Source organism: Danio rerio, chromosome 5, assembly GCF_049306965.1.
Source record: "Danio rerio strain Tuebingen ecotype United States chromosome 5, GRCz12tu, whole genome shotgun sequence".
NCBI classification, from domain to species: Eukaryota; Metazoa; Chordata; class Actinopteri; order Cypriniformes; family Danionidae; genus Danio; species Danio rerio.
The window spans coordinates 35,761,991-35,777,332 of NC_133180.1; the positions used below are offsets into that span (position 1 = coordinate 35,761,991).

General features: G+C 34.2%; 1 protein-coding gene across 29 annotated transcripts in view; it reads right to left on the reverse strand.

The window, feature by feature from the left end:
• Window positions 1-15,342, reverse strand: part of fcho2 (FCH and mu domain containing endocytic adaptor 2) — a 77,328-nt gene that overhangs the window by 13,606 nt on the left and 48,380 nt on the right. For 3 of the 29 annotated variants that reach the window (XM_073950425.1, XM_073950421.1, XM_073950417.1), the window contains exons 15-20: window positions 11,564-11,588; window positions 8,490-8,535; window positions 8,171-8,256; window positions 1,800-2,309; window positions 291-406; window positions 53-185 (exon numbers count right to left, since the gene is read on the reverse strand). In XM_073950425.1, the coding sequence (XP_073806526.1) occupies window positions 53-185; window positions 291-406; window positions 1,800-2,309; window positions 8,171-8,256; window positions 8,490-8,535; window positions 11,564-11,588 (916 nt within the window). Of the gene's footprint in view, window positions 1-52; window positions 186-290; window positions 407-1,799; window positions 2,313-4,421; window positions 4,500-8,170; window positions 8,257-8,489; window positions 8,536-9,469; window positions 9,515-11,563; window positions 11,589-15,342 lie in introns of all 29 variants that reach the window. The other 26 variants (XM_073950424.1, XM_073950420.1, XM_073950416.1 and 23 more) reach the window with 14 other exon arrangements.

Genomic DNA, 15,342 nt, shown 5'->3' on the forward strand with positions numbered 1-15,342 from the left:
GAAAGCAAACTGTGTATGCTTTGATGGAAATGTGTGTGTTTGAGTGACTCACCGACAGTGGGTGTGTTGCTGGCACTCAGAGAGGTGTTGGAGCTGAGAGAAGAAGAGCTCTCAGCACGAGCCAGAGGAGCAGCAGGAGGAGGAGGACTGGAGTTTAACAGCTTAGGAGGACTGAATGGCCGGCCCTGCAGAAAACAGAACAACTACCTGATCAACAATTCAGAGCATTCGCTCTTCATTCCATCCCATCTCTGGGAAAAGGGCTATCAGGAAAGATCTGCTGTACTCACTGACTCAGTGATGCCCGTGAGCTTGCCCGTGGCCAGTTTGGGCCGTGATAATGGTCTTGGAGGCGGGACTATAGATGATGTGCCCAGGGGAGTGGTCGGCCTGTTTGGAGGCGGAACTGTGAATGCAAAAAAAAGAAAAGAAAAATATTGTTAGAACCACAAGGTAAATAAAAAAAAAGAGGAAGTGAGGAGGCAGCACTCTCTGAATTGCAGAAAACATTCAAAATGCTGCTATTTGACATCAGAAAACAAGTTAACGCTCAAAATGTACAAATTAAACATTTTTTTTACACCTTATAAACTTGGTTGTGTATTCTCACGCAATTACTGTGACAATATAAGACTATGTTTTCTTATGTAGCAAAATTAAATACAACCAGAAAGTAAATACAGATAAAAAGAATAAGGAAACTCAAGTAAATAAACACAACATAAAACATGCAACTCCTAAACCATCTTAGTCATGTTGTTTGAAATGCCATTTGCATGAGGTACTTTGTGTGGCTGAAAAAATGAGACAAAAAGAAAAAGACAAAAATTAATCAATCAATCATACCAAATTTTAGCCACACATTATCCTACTACATCAAGCTAAAGGTGATTAAAATGAGTGTTTACACCTCTTCAAAGCTAACTATTTGATTAAATGTATATTAATGCAGAAAATTCTTTGGAGGGGAAAATAAAAATAAAGTATATTAAAACCAAAAAACCAAACGTGGACCATGTATTTTCTTACTGTATGTACCTGGCTAAACAGAAATACTGTGATGGATTACAGAAGATTGTATTTTTAGATTTTCACAGATATTAATAAGCATTTCGGTGTTTCTTTGCATAACTCAACAACACATCTTAATAAAATCAGGAATATATAAAGTTGAAGTCAGAATTATTAGCCCCCTTTTACATTTTTTTTTTCTTTTTTAAATATTTCCCAAATGATGTTTAACAGAGCAAGGAAATGTTCACAGTATGTCTGATAATATTTTTCCTTTCTTGGAAAGTCTTATTTGTTTTATTTCGGCTAGAAATAATTCTTACTTCAACTGTAAAAATAAAATTAATAAAAACAACACAAAAATAAATATGGGGGGGGGGGGGTTGGGGGGGGATAATTACAAATAAAAAATAAACACATATTTAAAGGTGAATTAGTAAATAAATACATTTTAAACAAACTTTGGCCACACATTTCCTTCCCATTGCCACCCAAACAGTAATTAAGACTATGATGGCTTACAGGAGAATAATTGGTTACATTTACATGACTTAAAAAAAATAATAATAAAATAAATAAAACAATGCAGAAAAGAAGGCAAAAATACAACACACACTTTCACCAAACAAAATCAAATAAAAAAAATATATATAATGAAATTAACTGAAAAAAAAAATCTACAGAAAACAATTAATAAACATAAACCATCAGCTCTGTCAAACCACAGCACATGTACTGCATCACAACGTAGCCATGTTCTAACATGCTTAGAAACTCCTCAATATTACCATCCTGCACTGGCCGGGCTGGCGTTTCCTTCAGAAAGTGGCTCTCCTCTCGCCCTGTGCTGCTAAATGGGTCACCGAAGAAAAGCTTGGATTGTTGAGACACAGGCACTGAACGGGGCCTCGTTGGCTGCTGGGATGGTCCACGACATGGCACAAAGGCATCGTTAAAGGCAATCCATTGGCTCTGGGCCCAGGACGCAAGCACGTCTGGACCAGTGGCTGGAGCACTGAGAGGGGGCTTCTGAGTAATGTAGTTTTTAGCAGCAGGCTGAAGGGCTGGAGGGACGCTAAGAGCTCGAGGCGGGCCAGGATGGAGACGGGCAACTGCCTCATCCGGGAAGTCCCAAGGAGAGGTAGAGGGTGGAGAGGGGAGAGCAGGGAACGGCGGGGTGCAGGGTTTTGTAAGTGTGGCAGGAGGGGAGAGTGTAGGGGGAAGAGGGAAAGCAGGAGCGTCGGAAACCTCCAGACTGACTCCTGAAGGAGAGGTGGGCTCCGGCTGAACGTCTACTTCTGCTTCAAGGGTCACCAGACAGAAAGAGAATAATGCACGGTTGTGAAATTAAACATGTTGATAGTATGCTGAAATGACTACATGAGATAAATGTAAACATGTGTGACCATGCAGGCTAATTAGATTGAATGGATTAAGACAATGTCACACACTGCGAGCTCAATCCCAATCTATTTGTGTTGACACAACATGAAGTTATTAAGTAACTTATTGGTTTTTACTAATTTAATATTCAATTATATAATATTCATTTTAATTGAATATAAAACAATTATATTGTCCCACAATACCTCAAGAATTGTGCTTTTGTAGCTCATTTGTAATAAGTAGTTTGAACAAACAGTAAATGTCCTTATTTGAGTGCACTGTAAAAATTGCAGGATTCCACACAATTCATTCAAGTTGTTCCAACACAAATTAAAAAGTTAAAAGTTAATTTAACAAATGTACACTTGCAATCAAAATTATTAACCCCCTTTGAATTTTTTTCTTTTTTAAATAATTCCCAAATGATGTTTAACAGAGCAAGGACATATTTAATGTATGTCTGATAATATTTTTTCTTTTGTTGAAAGTCTCATTTGCTTTAATAAAATAGCTAAAATAAAAAAAATTCTAGAATAAAAGCAGTCTTTAATTTAAAAAAAACATTTAAGGTACAAAAGATTATCCCATTAAGCTATATTTGTTTTCGATAGTCTACAGAACAAACCATCATTATACAATAACTTGTCTAATTACCCTAACCTGTACTATACCCTATACTTAAGCCTTCAAATGTCACTTTAAGCTCTATAGAAGTGTCTTGAAAAATATCTAGTCAAATATTATTTATTGTCATCATGACAAATATAAAATAAATCAGCTATTAAAAATGAGTAATTAAAACTATTATGTTTATAAATGTGTTAAAAAAATCTTCTTTACGGTAAACAGAAATTGGGGAAGAAAATAATAATTCAGGGGGGCTAATAATTATGATTGCAACTGTAAGTGGATTGAACATTAAACAATTAAGTCATCCTAAAAAGCTTCACTCATTTTACATAAGTAGTTTGAAAAAGAAGCAAAAATATTTTTTTTAGTACGTTAACACCAACTTGTAAACAATAAAAGTAAATAAATGAACAGACCTTTTTAAATAAGGTAGCACATGAGGTAAAATTAAAATGTTTACAACAATAAAATAAAAATACAATTAGAAGAAAAATAAACACTTTACAAAAAAGGTCACAATTGTTGGAATTATTTAAAGAGGTAATTAACATTAATAAATAGCAATGTTACAGGATTTGTTACTTTTATGTTAGTTAAAAATATAATTTTATCTTAGTTCACAATATATTAACAACACGTTAAAAAAGTTTTAATATTGTAGTAGTAGTATGTGGAAATAAAATTAAGATTCATAAATGTTGAAAAAATGTTTTCCACTGTTAGTTTAAAGCAGTTGTTGAACAAATGAAACTGTTTTGTCAAGTGTTGTCAACAAAATATCTTTACAACTGTAAAAAAAGTAAAAATCTAAAATAATATACATAAAAATAAAATACTGAAAACATTGGATGTAAAACAAAATACAAGTAAACATTTATAAAATGATAAAAAATATAACAAGATTATTATAAAACAATAGTCAAAAGAATTCTACAGAAATGCAATCCCTTTAAAACATTTTCAGACATTCCTGAACTCTTATCAGTCTTAACTAATACAAACACATAAAGCCACCAAAAATAAATTACTGATGTAAACGACTGGCAAAGATTCAAAATGACACCAAATTGTTAAAAAGGTCTAGGTCAATGTGTAAATTCTATCATCATTTACTCCCTCAGTCTCACACATGAGTGAGTAAATGAGGACCATTTTTTTAAGTGCAGCTCCATGCTATCATCTTTTCTCCACCGAAAATGCAAAAAAAAAACACTCATTTTCAGAGACACTTCTTTTAGAAATATTAAGATCTTTGACAGGCGGTGAGTTCAAGCAAAACATTCCTATCATCATTCACATTTTTGCATATTTTGTGGCCATTAGGGTCAGTGTCTGTTATGGGAAGAGTTTTATTCCGCCAATCAAACTGCAGGCATTGCTCATATAAGCTTTACCTGGGTCTTCAAAAACCTCATCATTTAACTGCAGTAGGGGAGATGTGGGGAAAGATGTTAAGAAGAGAGAAGCCAGGTCTACGAAAAGAAAGTCATGAACAAATACAAAGCAAATATGAAAAAAAAAACAAAGTAAATACATTTCAATTAAAACATAAAAGGACACATGGAAGAAATTACAAACTCCTAAGGAAAAAAAAAAGAAGCAGCAAAAATGTAAGTGCAATACCTCGCCATGTTACTAATATCCTCTTCACTGCTCTTTTTGTTCGTTTGCCAGGTCAGAAGCATAACAAGATCATGTTTGACAATGTCTGTGACACACAGACTCCAAACCCCGCCCTCTGACCTCTGAAGGTGCCAATTAACTCTGGATTATGATTGGCCCTCGTAGCAGAGGTCAGAGCTTGACTGACGGCTGGGCAGTTTTTAAGTGACTGCACTGAGAGGCTTATCGTCGAGATCGCTTGATTGCGAACAATGTCTTTTAAACCCACAACAAAGTCAGACTGGAATCTACCGCAATATTATAATTAGCAATAACAAATTGTGAAAAATTCATGTAAAATTTCATGAAATTAAAAGTTAAAAGGATTGTTAGGTTAAAAAGTTTGTAAGGTTAGAAACTGTTTGATCTCTCAAACAAACAAACAAACAAATCTCCCTTTTAAGTTAATATTTTATACAGGATGCTTTACAATAATCTATTTAATATATTTCTGCACTGTAAAACCCAAAAAGCTAAAATAACTCAAACCATTTGAGGAAACCGATTGCAACAAATTATTTAAGTTGAAAAACTTATCCTAATAAGTACTGTGAACTTAATCCATTTGAGTAAATGAAGCAATTTAAGCACAGTAAAACCCAATAAATGAAGAGAACTCAAACCAATTGATTACTGTAAAACCCAATAAGTTAAGGCAACTCAAACTGTTTGAGGAAACCGATTTCTACAAACAATTTGAGTTAAAGAACTAATCTATACGAGTACTTTGAACTTAACCCATTTAAGTTGAAGCTATGAGGTATTTAATTAACACATTTTCTCAACCCTGTGCTCAAAACTATTTTCAAATAAATAGAATTAACTTTCAGTAAATGTTGAGTTAACACTCATTTCATTTGATAAAATTGACTGTTGGGTTTTACGGTGTGGATATACATTAGATAGTCGAAGACAAAACTGGAACTAATCAAACAAATAAACTAAAGATTAAAGTTCAAAAATTAGTACACCCAAATTAATTTATTGGTAAAAAAAAAAACTTTAAATAAATTCCTAATAAACAGTTAAAATCAAGAGAAACAAATAAATAAATAAAATATTATAACATATAAATTTAATTACATTTTTTAGATTGTAATTTTTCTAATAACTGAATTTAGATGTATTTTCTTTCTATTCCTAAAGCTTTTAGATGACCAAACTCTTATTTTAATGGATATAATTGGCTTAATAAAAAAAGTGTTTTGTTTAAATGCATAAAATATTATTAGCTATATTTACTGGGAAAGATATTTTATTAGAAATTATTACTAATCTATATTGAAATGTATTTAAGATAAACGTATACATTACATTTATCTAAAGACCAAAGTATCAAAATCCGGTCAAATCTACTGTCAAAATATGAATGCTCTGAATTCCCGGATGTGAAAATATCATTTCAACAATCAAGGTCAAGAGCAAAGGAGAAAGACAAGAGCAGGCTGAACATACTCTGAGAATATGCACATCGAACATAAAAGCTATTCTAATGTAAATTTATTGAAGAAATGAAAATATGGATGGACTTACAGTATGAATGACTTGCAAAGGAATTTGTCTTCTACTTCACAAATAAAGCCTTGGTTATGAAATGTTCTTTAGAAAATGGGCAGAAGACTTCAGATATTCGGCCAATTCTAATACACTTCCAAAAAGCCCATTCTGGGCATAAATAGCAAATGACAAAAAAATGAAAACAAAAACACAAAAACGTACCCTAAAATAAAATCCCACAGCGTTCACTAAAGATTTCCTGCTAAAGGACAGACTGAGTAAGACAAGGAATTTGAAGTCACTGTGGGAAATGAGGGTTTCCGTGACAGAAGCAGCCTGAGCAAGCTCTCTAGAGGCGACTGTTGTGGACTAGAAAAGCCCAGACACTTTCACCAGCCTGTAAGCATCATCAATAATAGAGGAGGTCAGACCTAAGACAAGCATCCCAGAGGCTGGGGGATGGAGGAGGTGAAGGCTGAATGACTTACGACTGTCTGCCTGTACAATGTGTGTGTGTGTGGTCGGTGAAAAACGCTCAGACTCCCATCACTGTCAAGCTGAACTCTGTCACTGAGATCAGTGTAGATGCTGACCCTGAGATGTGGATGTCTATTATATGTATTCACAGACAATAGCCCCTTTCACACATACACACCTTTCCGGCAAATTATCGGCAATTTTTTGGAAAGGTTGTATGTGTGAATAGGTCGTTTTTGAAAATATCGGTAAATTCGTTCTGGCTATTTTCCTGAAAGAGATGTTGTAACATTACCAGTAATTTGCCGGAATAATGCGCTGTGTGAATGCAGAAGGAAGATTGCCGGAAAAAGCGCGTGCACGTCTTGTCGTGAGACGTCTGCTTTAGCCAATCTGAACAGTCAGACGCATTTACGTCCGCGCGGTTTATGAGAATAAAAGCCTTCGAATATTTTCCCAGACGCATTTAGCTGCTAGAAGTTAGTCAGATAACGTTTATATGTTCTTATTAATGCCAACTGTGTAATTAATTATCGATAAGATGCTTATGATAAGCCGCTGTTTGTTTACCTTCAAGCTTTCCGTGTGGCTGTGAAACAGCCTGTGAGCGCCAACACACACACATATTATGAACATCTCGACATGCGAAAGCCATCCTCCATATGTTTTCATCAAAGTTGTTTACAAACTGATCATCCACAGAGTTTGTAATGTAGTCAAATGTTTACAAATACAAGCGCAGCCGTTTAAAGCTTATTTGTGGTGAATGATGTCAGAATTTACCGGTATTTTAGAATGGACGGTCTTTTCTGGAAAAATTCCATAACGTCCTCGCCTCTGTGAACAGCGCTTTTTTGAATATACCGGTAAAGTCATTCCGGAAATTTTCCTGATATTTACCGGTATTACTGTGTGAAAGGGGCAAATGATTGTATCCTTCTAATATGTTAAATGCCATAGTGTGAAACTATGTATATATTTATACAATAGGGCTGTTGATTGTAAGGAGTGCAATTATGTTCAAATAAAAGCACAGCTAAAGCAGTTCCAGGCATGTCTTGACCTAATTACAATTACATTTCACTATTGCACCGAAATTGCTCTTTTTTTTTCTTCTGAAGTTATAACATTGGAAGTATATTCTTTAGAAACAAATGAAAAACATTTTTCTTTTCTTTTCTCTTTACCAATTTTGATTTTATGGAGTAGATGCTAACATTTTTACATTAAATTTCAAAGAGACACCATCATACATTTTACTCAAGGCATGTAATTGCAAATTATAAACCCAGAGAAACAAAAGAATTTCAATGTACTCTGTCAATTTTCTCCACAGCTGTATATTTTACACAAATGCAAACAGACAATGGTCATAGTGTTTTTTTTCTTTGAGAGATACATGTAAATACCACTTAGCTTTAGGTTTATAGTCAGTCTAGCAACAATAATAAGTTGATTATTGATGATATTAATTCAGTTTTGTTTCTGTATGTAACAGATGGGTTACCTGATGATTGTGGTAGAGAGGAGCTGGAGCCGGTACTGGTTGGGCCAAATGGATCCAAAGACAGCAGGTCATTACTGGAAAATCTACTGTTTGAAATGAGAGAAGAAAACAAACTGTACAATAAAAAATGAAGATATGTACAAGTAGAAAACTACATTTCTAATGCGTGTTGTGTTCTCTTTGTAATTGTTTTTAAAATGCACTGTTTTTTTTCGAGTAAAGATTTATATCTGCCAACTTTAAGTGCATGAAAATTATACAAAATACATAACTGATTAAACTTTTTTTTATTTCAGGGTGAAAGATTAGTAATTCTTACTCATTTAAGGGTGGCTGTGGGATCTTGGGTCGTGCCAGTTCATCATCTGTAGATGAATGAGAAATCACAATGAGTTTGAGCAACTCTTTACACTTTATTCATGATCTGGAATCAGTTGAATCAAGAAATTCCTTAAAAAGGTTAAAAATTCTCTTTACAATTACAAGTTCTCAAGTTCTTGTGCTGAGACCACACATTAGACCCCGATTCAAAATGCAGCTCATGTGTTTCATGAAGTCATTATGATACTATCAAATTCGGAATACTAGATTGTTCAGATGTTAAATGTTATTATGTTGCATAAAATAAATAAAAATGGAACCCTCAAAATGGGCAGCAGTAATCACTTGAAAGTAGAGATCCCTAAAAATGTTCATTCTGTCTGTTTATTCAACAAAATTCTAATTCCAAAGATATGTCTAACAATTTGATTAAATAAAACAATTCTAAACACTATGAAAGCCAATAGAAGCTCAACTGTCTGGTTGTTGAATTTCTTTTCTTTTGTGAGTTTAGTAGAAAAAAGGAAACTCATGAAGGTTTAGACCAATTTTAAGATTACTAAATAACCCTTACTCATTTTTAAGTAAACTACCCCTTTAATTGCCACTTTACATGGTTTAAAATGGTTGTAAGTTGAGGACTTCACTGCATGAAACACACGAACATGCAACCCCATTCATCACAAAATACATTTACAGTACATAATCAAATACATATTCAAAATGCCACAAATGGTCTGCAGAGTACATTTGAAATGGAACATATTGAGACCAAATCCCAAAGACAAACAGTAAATTAAGGACAAATGACAATGTTAAAAGACAACAGATTGAGTTAGTTTCGGTATAAAGAATCAGTTTATAATTTGCACATTTTGTTTGTAATTCTTTCCGGACTTGACCAGAATCCCTCATTTTCACCAACACAAACAAAGTCGTGAGTGGGTACACTGGCTAGGATTCCTCAGCATTACTCACCTGACTTTGGATTCATTGAAGGAAAAGTGTGCTGTCGTGTCATTCCTACAGTGAGTATGTTCGAGATTCATATTTAAAATACTGTTCAGTTGTGAATATGCTTTAAGTTGTATACTATGTACAGTTAAAGTCAGAATTATTACCCCCCTGAATTATTTGCCCCCCTGTTTATTTTTTTCAGCACATTTCTAAACATAATAGTTTAATAACTCAATTCTAATAACTGATTTATTTCATCTTTGCCATGATGACAGTAAATAATATTTCAATAATTTAGATTTCAACTGTATATACCAAATTTCATGGTTAAAATGTATGAGCTACACATTAGATTCTGGACTTACTGTATTTGATCTGTATTAAGCAGGAAGGAAAATATAACTGTACTATACTGGCTATTGTCAGATATTAAACATTTTGTTATATCAGTGGATATTGAATTTTAATTGTGCATTTTAATTTATATTACCTTCATCATCACTCAATGCTAAATGATAAGTAAAATTTTTTGAATCTCATTTAATAACAATTGAATTTAACATGCTGCTTTAGATATTTTTCCTTTAAATATCTAAATAAACAGTTTATTTTAAATTCAGAATACTGTCAGCTATTTCTTTATATTTCCCATAAAAGCAACTTTTACTGTAAAAAAAAACAGGATTCATCGATTTGTTTGGACAACACGAAGGAATTAAGTTAACTTTTTTTGTTTTTGCAAATGCAAGTGTACTGAACATAAAACAATTAAGTTGTTCCGCAAAAAACAGTTAAGAATTGTGTTGATAACTTTGATTTCAAATAAGTGATTTGATCAAACAGTAAACGTAATATTTTCCACATACAGTGGATTAAAGCAGGGTATCTCAAACTTTTCAGCCCGCGACCCCTAAAATAACAATGCGAGTGACACGCGACCCCCACATTTCTTGGAGGTGGTTATAAATATACAAAAGTTGTGCACACAACAATAGGCCTATGTAAACACGAGCATATTGACAGCACAAAAAAGTTCAAGAGTCAAACAATCATATTATTTTATAGTCATTTATTAATTTGTTTAATTTAATATTAAACTTACCAAAAGAAACTGGTCGGCACAATGTTTTCAGCACAAGTCTATTCTTGGTTTAATTTTGGAGACTAATCAGAGATCATTCTCAATATTTAGTTACGGTCTACATTTATTTTAATGTATTTGATTGCCATAAAGGTGTCAGAAAGTTTAACCTGGTGCTATAAAATAAATCTGCTGCAACTGACGCTATTGCTGTGTTGTTAATCTAACATAAACACACCAATCCTATGAGAAAAAAAATAATGGAAAGGCTGATGGCTTTTCATTTACATGTTGTTGCTTTTTATGTAACTTTTAACTACTATTTTTGTCTTCTGTGGGTTATGGATAAAATATGGGAATTCAAATAGTTTAATAAAATTTATTTGACTTTTGAAAATCACCAAGGGACCCCCTGTCATTGTTCCACGACCCCCACTTTGGTAACCACTGGATTAAAAGACTGATCGGATCACCTTATCAGCCAGATCTTTTCATTTCAACGCATGCGGGAGGTTGCGGTAAGTGGGCTCTTTGAAGAAATGTTTAGCGTTCCATCTCAAGAATAACAAAACGTTTCTACCGTGAGCTCAATTATGTCTTATGGATTTAAAGCATGTAAAACTTTCCTGGGAGGCTGAAATCGACGGTCTGGATGTGAGAACACGCCGCAGTGTAAACACTACATTCTGGCATGCATCTGTGTTCGTTTAAGCCACAATTTACTGGAAAAATGTAAAATTATGATGGATAGAAAAACATAAACACACAATTAAGCAGTTAATCTTGCTCATGGCTTAAGGAGGCAACGCCGCGCTACTCGGATGAGGAAAAAATGGGAGATGATGTTTATTTTCTCATGGGATGAGTTGGCTTTGGAGAGGTCACCGGAGCAACATGAAGGAGGCTTGGCGAGAAACGTCACGGCCAAGAAAAACGAAAAAGAGAAGTCAAAATGGCAGGCGCTCTCCAGAGCCAAACCTTCAGAGTGACAGAGGGATGGAGGGAGGACGAAAAAAAGAAAGAGGAATACTCACTGGATTGGTTCCTCTTCATATGAACCTGGAAATAAAAACAGGCTTTTATTAATGAGAGTGAGAGGAGTTATGAAAACAGCAGAAGACATGAAGTGCTTCATCCCCAAATTGATTCAATGGATACTGGCCTCACAGGACGACACATGCACACGCACAAGCACACGCACACACACACACAAGCGCAAATACACACAACCACATACAGACATGCATACAGATAACTACAGTATAAGTGCATTTTCAAACCAAAGCAGCAAGATTCTGGATTACGAATCGTATTATTAATAATAATACCAATAATAGTAATAATAATAATAACAACGACAACAACAATAAATCACAATTCTGCCATGATTATGAGCAAAAAAAATTGTAAATTAAATTATTATAAGATTCTGAAAAAAAAAAACACTAGATGCCATTCAATGCATCTTCTTAATATATATTTTAAGTTTATAAGGTTTTTAATGAATGGTTTACTTATTTCACTTGGTTTAGTACAATTTTTTTTTTGTTGCACTTATTGTTATCGGAAAGTAGCTTGACAGGAAGCAAAGTTGGAGAGATAGAGATGTTTGATGGGATTGAGAAAGTTCTGGGAAATTTCCTGACCTGACCAATGCAATAAAACATATTCGACCTAAAAAATGAAACAAACATGGCAATAAAATAATTAATTTTTTTTGCATTTATCGAGATAGGGAAGTAGCTTGACAGAAAGTTCAAGGAAAGGATTCAAACTTAAGATTCTTGAAGCGCAGTGGTGCTACAAGTTGGAGCACTGATTATGACGCTATCTGAACTAACAAGAATTTTGGTACAAATATACGTCGCGATCTCCTTTATTTATGATAGGACAGTGGAGATTACAGACAGGAAAGCATTGGGAGCAGAGAGAGATGGGAAGAATCTGCAAAGGACCTCAAGCCAGGAATCGAACTCAGGTCACAATGAATACCTCAGTGCTACAGTGCTCAGCTTATACAAGTACACCCCTCACAAATCTCTCTTTTAAATTCATATTTTCAACAGGAAGCTATAAAATATTATATTTGTGCATATACATTAGATTAATCAGTACTGAAGCCAAATCTGGAGCTTATCTAACAAATAATTTACAATAACAGTCCAAAAACTAGTACACCCAAATTTATATGTTATAGAAAAATATAAAATACAAATAAAAAGAGGAGAAATCAAGAGAAGCAGAAAAAGTTTTAAAATTTTTTTTAAGTTTAAATTTTTAATATTTTAAATTTAATTGTATTATCTTTCAATTTCTAAATATGTTTGGTGACTAAAATATTATTTTAATAAATATATCTGTTTAATAAATCTGTTTTGTTTGAATGCACCAAAATAAATAGCCTTTTTGAAAATGGGGTGTATCAATTATGCTGAACACTGTACAAGTTGGCACCTAACCATAATGCTATTGGCACTGACAAGAAATAGCAGTTTCGAATTAATCTATTAGACCTATTAAATACCAATTTTTAAAACGGTATTAAAAATAACAATACACAAGATAACCAAGTACATAGTGCACAAAATAAGTGCACTGTATAGTATGCTATTAGTGACAAGTCATTTTTTAACAGTCATTTGTTGCCACAAACTGGAGGAATAGTTACATTAATAAAATCACAAACTCAAATGTTTCCTAGTAAAATGTGATTATTTGACTATTTGTAGCCATAAAAATAACCATAATGATGGATTGAAAAAGCTATAAAGACAAAAGCAGTCTCATAACCATCTTCTCATGTGTTTTTAAGCAGCAATTGTTCAAAAAGAAGAATTTAACTGCTATATATACAGTATATTTTGTATAAATGCAAATACATGGGTTCAACAAAAGGAGATCCAATCAATTAACAGCAGGTCTGTGTTTAACAGTTTATCAGTTGGTAATTGATAGTTATTAGTTATTATTTTATTCATGTTTATGTAAAGCACTTTAAAATAGCATTGTGTAAGAAATGTGCTATAAAAATAAACTTGCTTTGCATATTATTCAAATTAAACTTGTTTTATATTCGTAACTTGACTTTTACACTTTTTTTAATCTGAATTATTGTCGCTATTAATCGGGTAGCTTTTAGTCAGACCATAGGCTCAGCAACAATATTCTGGCAGTCTAAACATGAGAAAATGAGTGGCAGAGAATGGAACCCAATTCACCACTAGAATTGTTTTGAGGCTGAGAAATGTCAACAAAAGTCAGCCAGTAAATCGGCAACAAATGCACAAGGATGGGAAGGCGTAGTTTGTTGTGTATTTAAAGTGACTCATGTGAAGCGTCTCTGCCTGACGGGGGAAAAAATAGTGTGGTGAAGCATTCGGTGAATGAAACACCAATGTATAGACTATAAATGAAGCTGAATGGTAAACTGTGAAGAAAAGGCACAAGCATACAAATACGAGAAGGAAACACATGCATGCAAATACACATGAAAGATGGAGAAATGCGAAGGCAGGGTTTAGTCCCATAGGGAGAGAGTGGCAAATGGGTTCAATTACAGAACCCAGGCCACACACCAGCCAACGAAAGAGACACAGAAAGCACATGAAGGGAAGGAGACAACAGAGGACCAGGGGAAATGGAAAGAGAAAAGCTCAATAATACCAATAATCCACAACAGATGACATGGCATTCGTCACCACCTACATTTCCTGACCAAAACTGCCATAAAACATATCCGCCTTCAAAATGAAACAAACCAGGCGACGAAAACAAAAGCAAGAGACTTAGAGGGAAAAGAAAAGATAAATGTTGAAAACTGTAAGATGTGTAATTATTTCAGAGGCTAATCGGGGTGGTTATTGAGTACATTGGAGGAAGACAGAAAGCTCAAGCCTGCTGAAATGATTGATGAAGAGCCTCCTTAAAAGATGTGTGTTAATCCATCTTAAACAGAGAAAACGGAGGCAGCCGAGGTGTCTAAAGTAAACTGTCGGCTCGGCTTCGCTCACTGAAAACACAAGCTGGCACTTGAGCAAGTGTTGTTGCAAGAAATACATCACTTAGTCATTTCAAAGAGTCACAGAGGGATGAAGAGTGAGAGATGCAGAGGGAGAGTCTAAAACACACACAACAGGGCAAAGATGACATTCTGGATGCCAAGAGAAAGTCATAGTTACAAATTGTGATCACTTATTGTTGTTGTTGTGTTCGTTATTTATTTGAGTAGTTTTTAGTTGTAATGTTATTGGCATGGCCTTTACCATCTGGCTAAGGGACCACTAATTAAAACTAGTCTTTAGGCTAATTTAGGTACATTTCCGTTCTTGAGGAACGTTGATTAATGTACTGTTCACTGTCCCTTGTTCATTCATTCATTTTCTTCTCAGCCTAGTCCCTTTATTAATCTGGGGTCGCCACAGCGGAATGAACCGCCAACTTATCCAGCATATGTTTTATGCAGCCGATGTCATCCAGCTGCAATCCATCACTGGGAAACACCCATACACTCTCATTCCACACTCACCCATACACTATAGACAATTTTAGCTTACTCAATTCATCTATAGCATGTGTCTTTGGATTGTGGGGGATACTGGAGCACCCGGAAGAAACCCACGTGAACACGGCAAGAACATGCACGTTACTAATGACTAATCTAGCTTATTCGTTTTTATGCTGTCTATTCATCAACTCAGAAATGAACATTAATATTCACTATTATTTAAAGGTCTGTGGTCGAGAAGTTTTAAGTTTTATAAAAAGAATGACTATGCTCACAAAGGCTGCATTTATTTCATAAAGCGCATTAAAA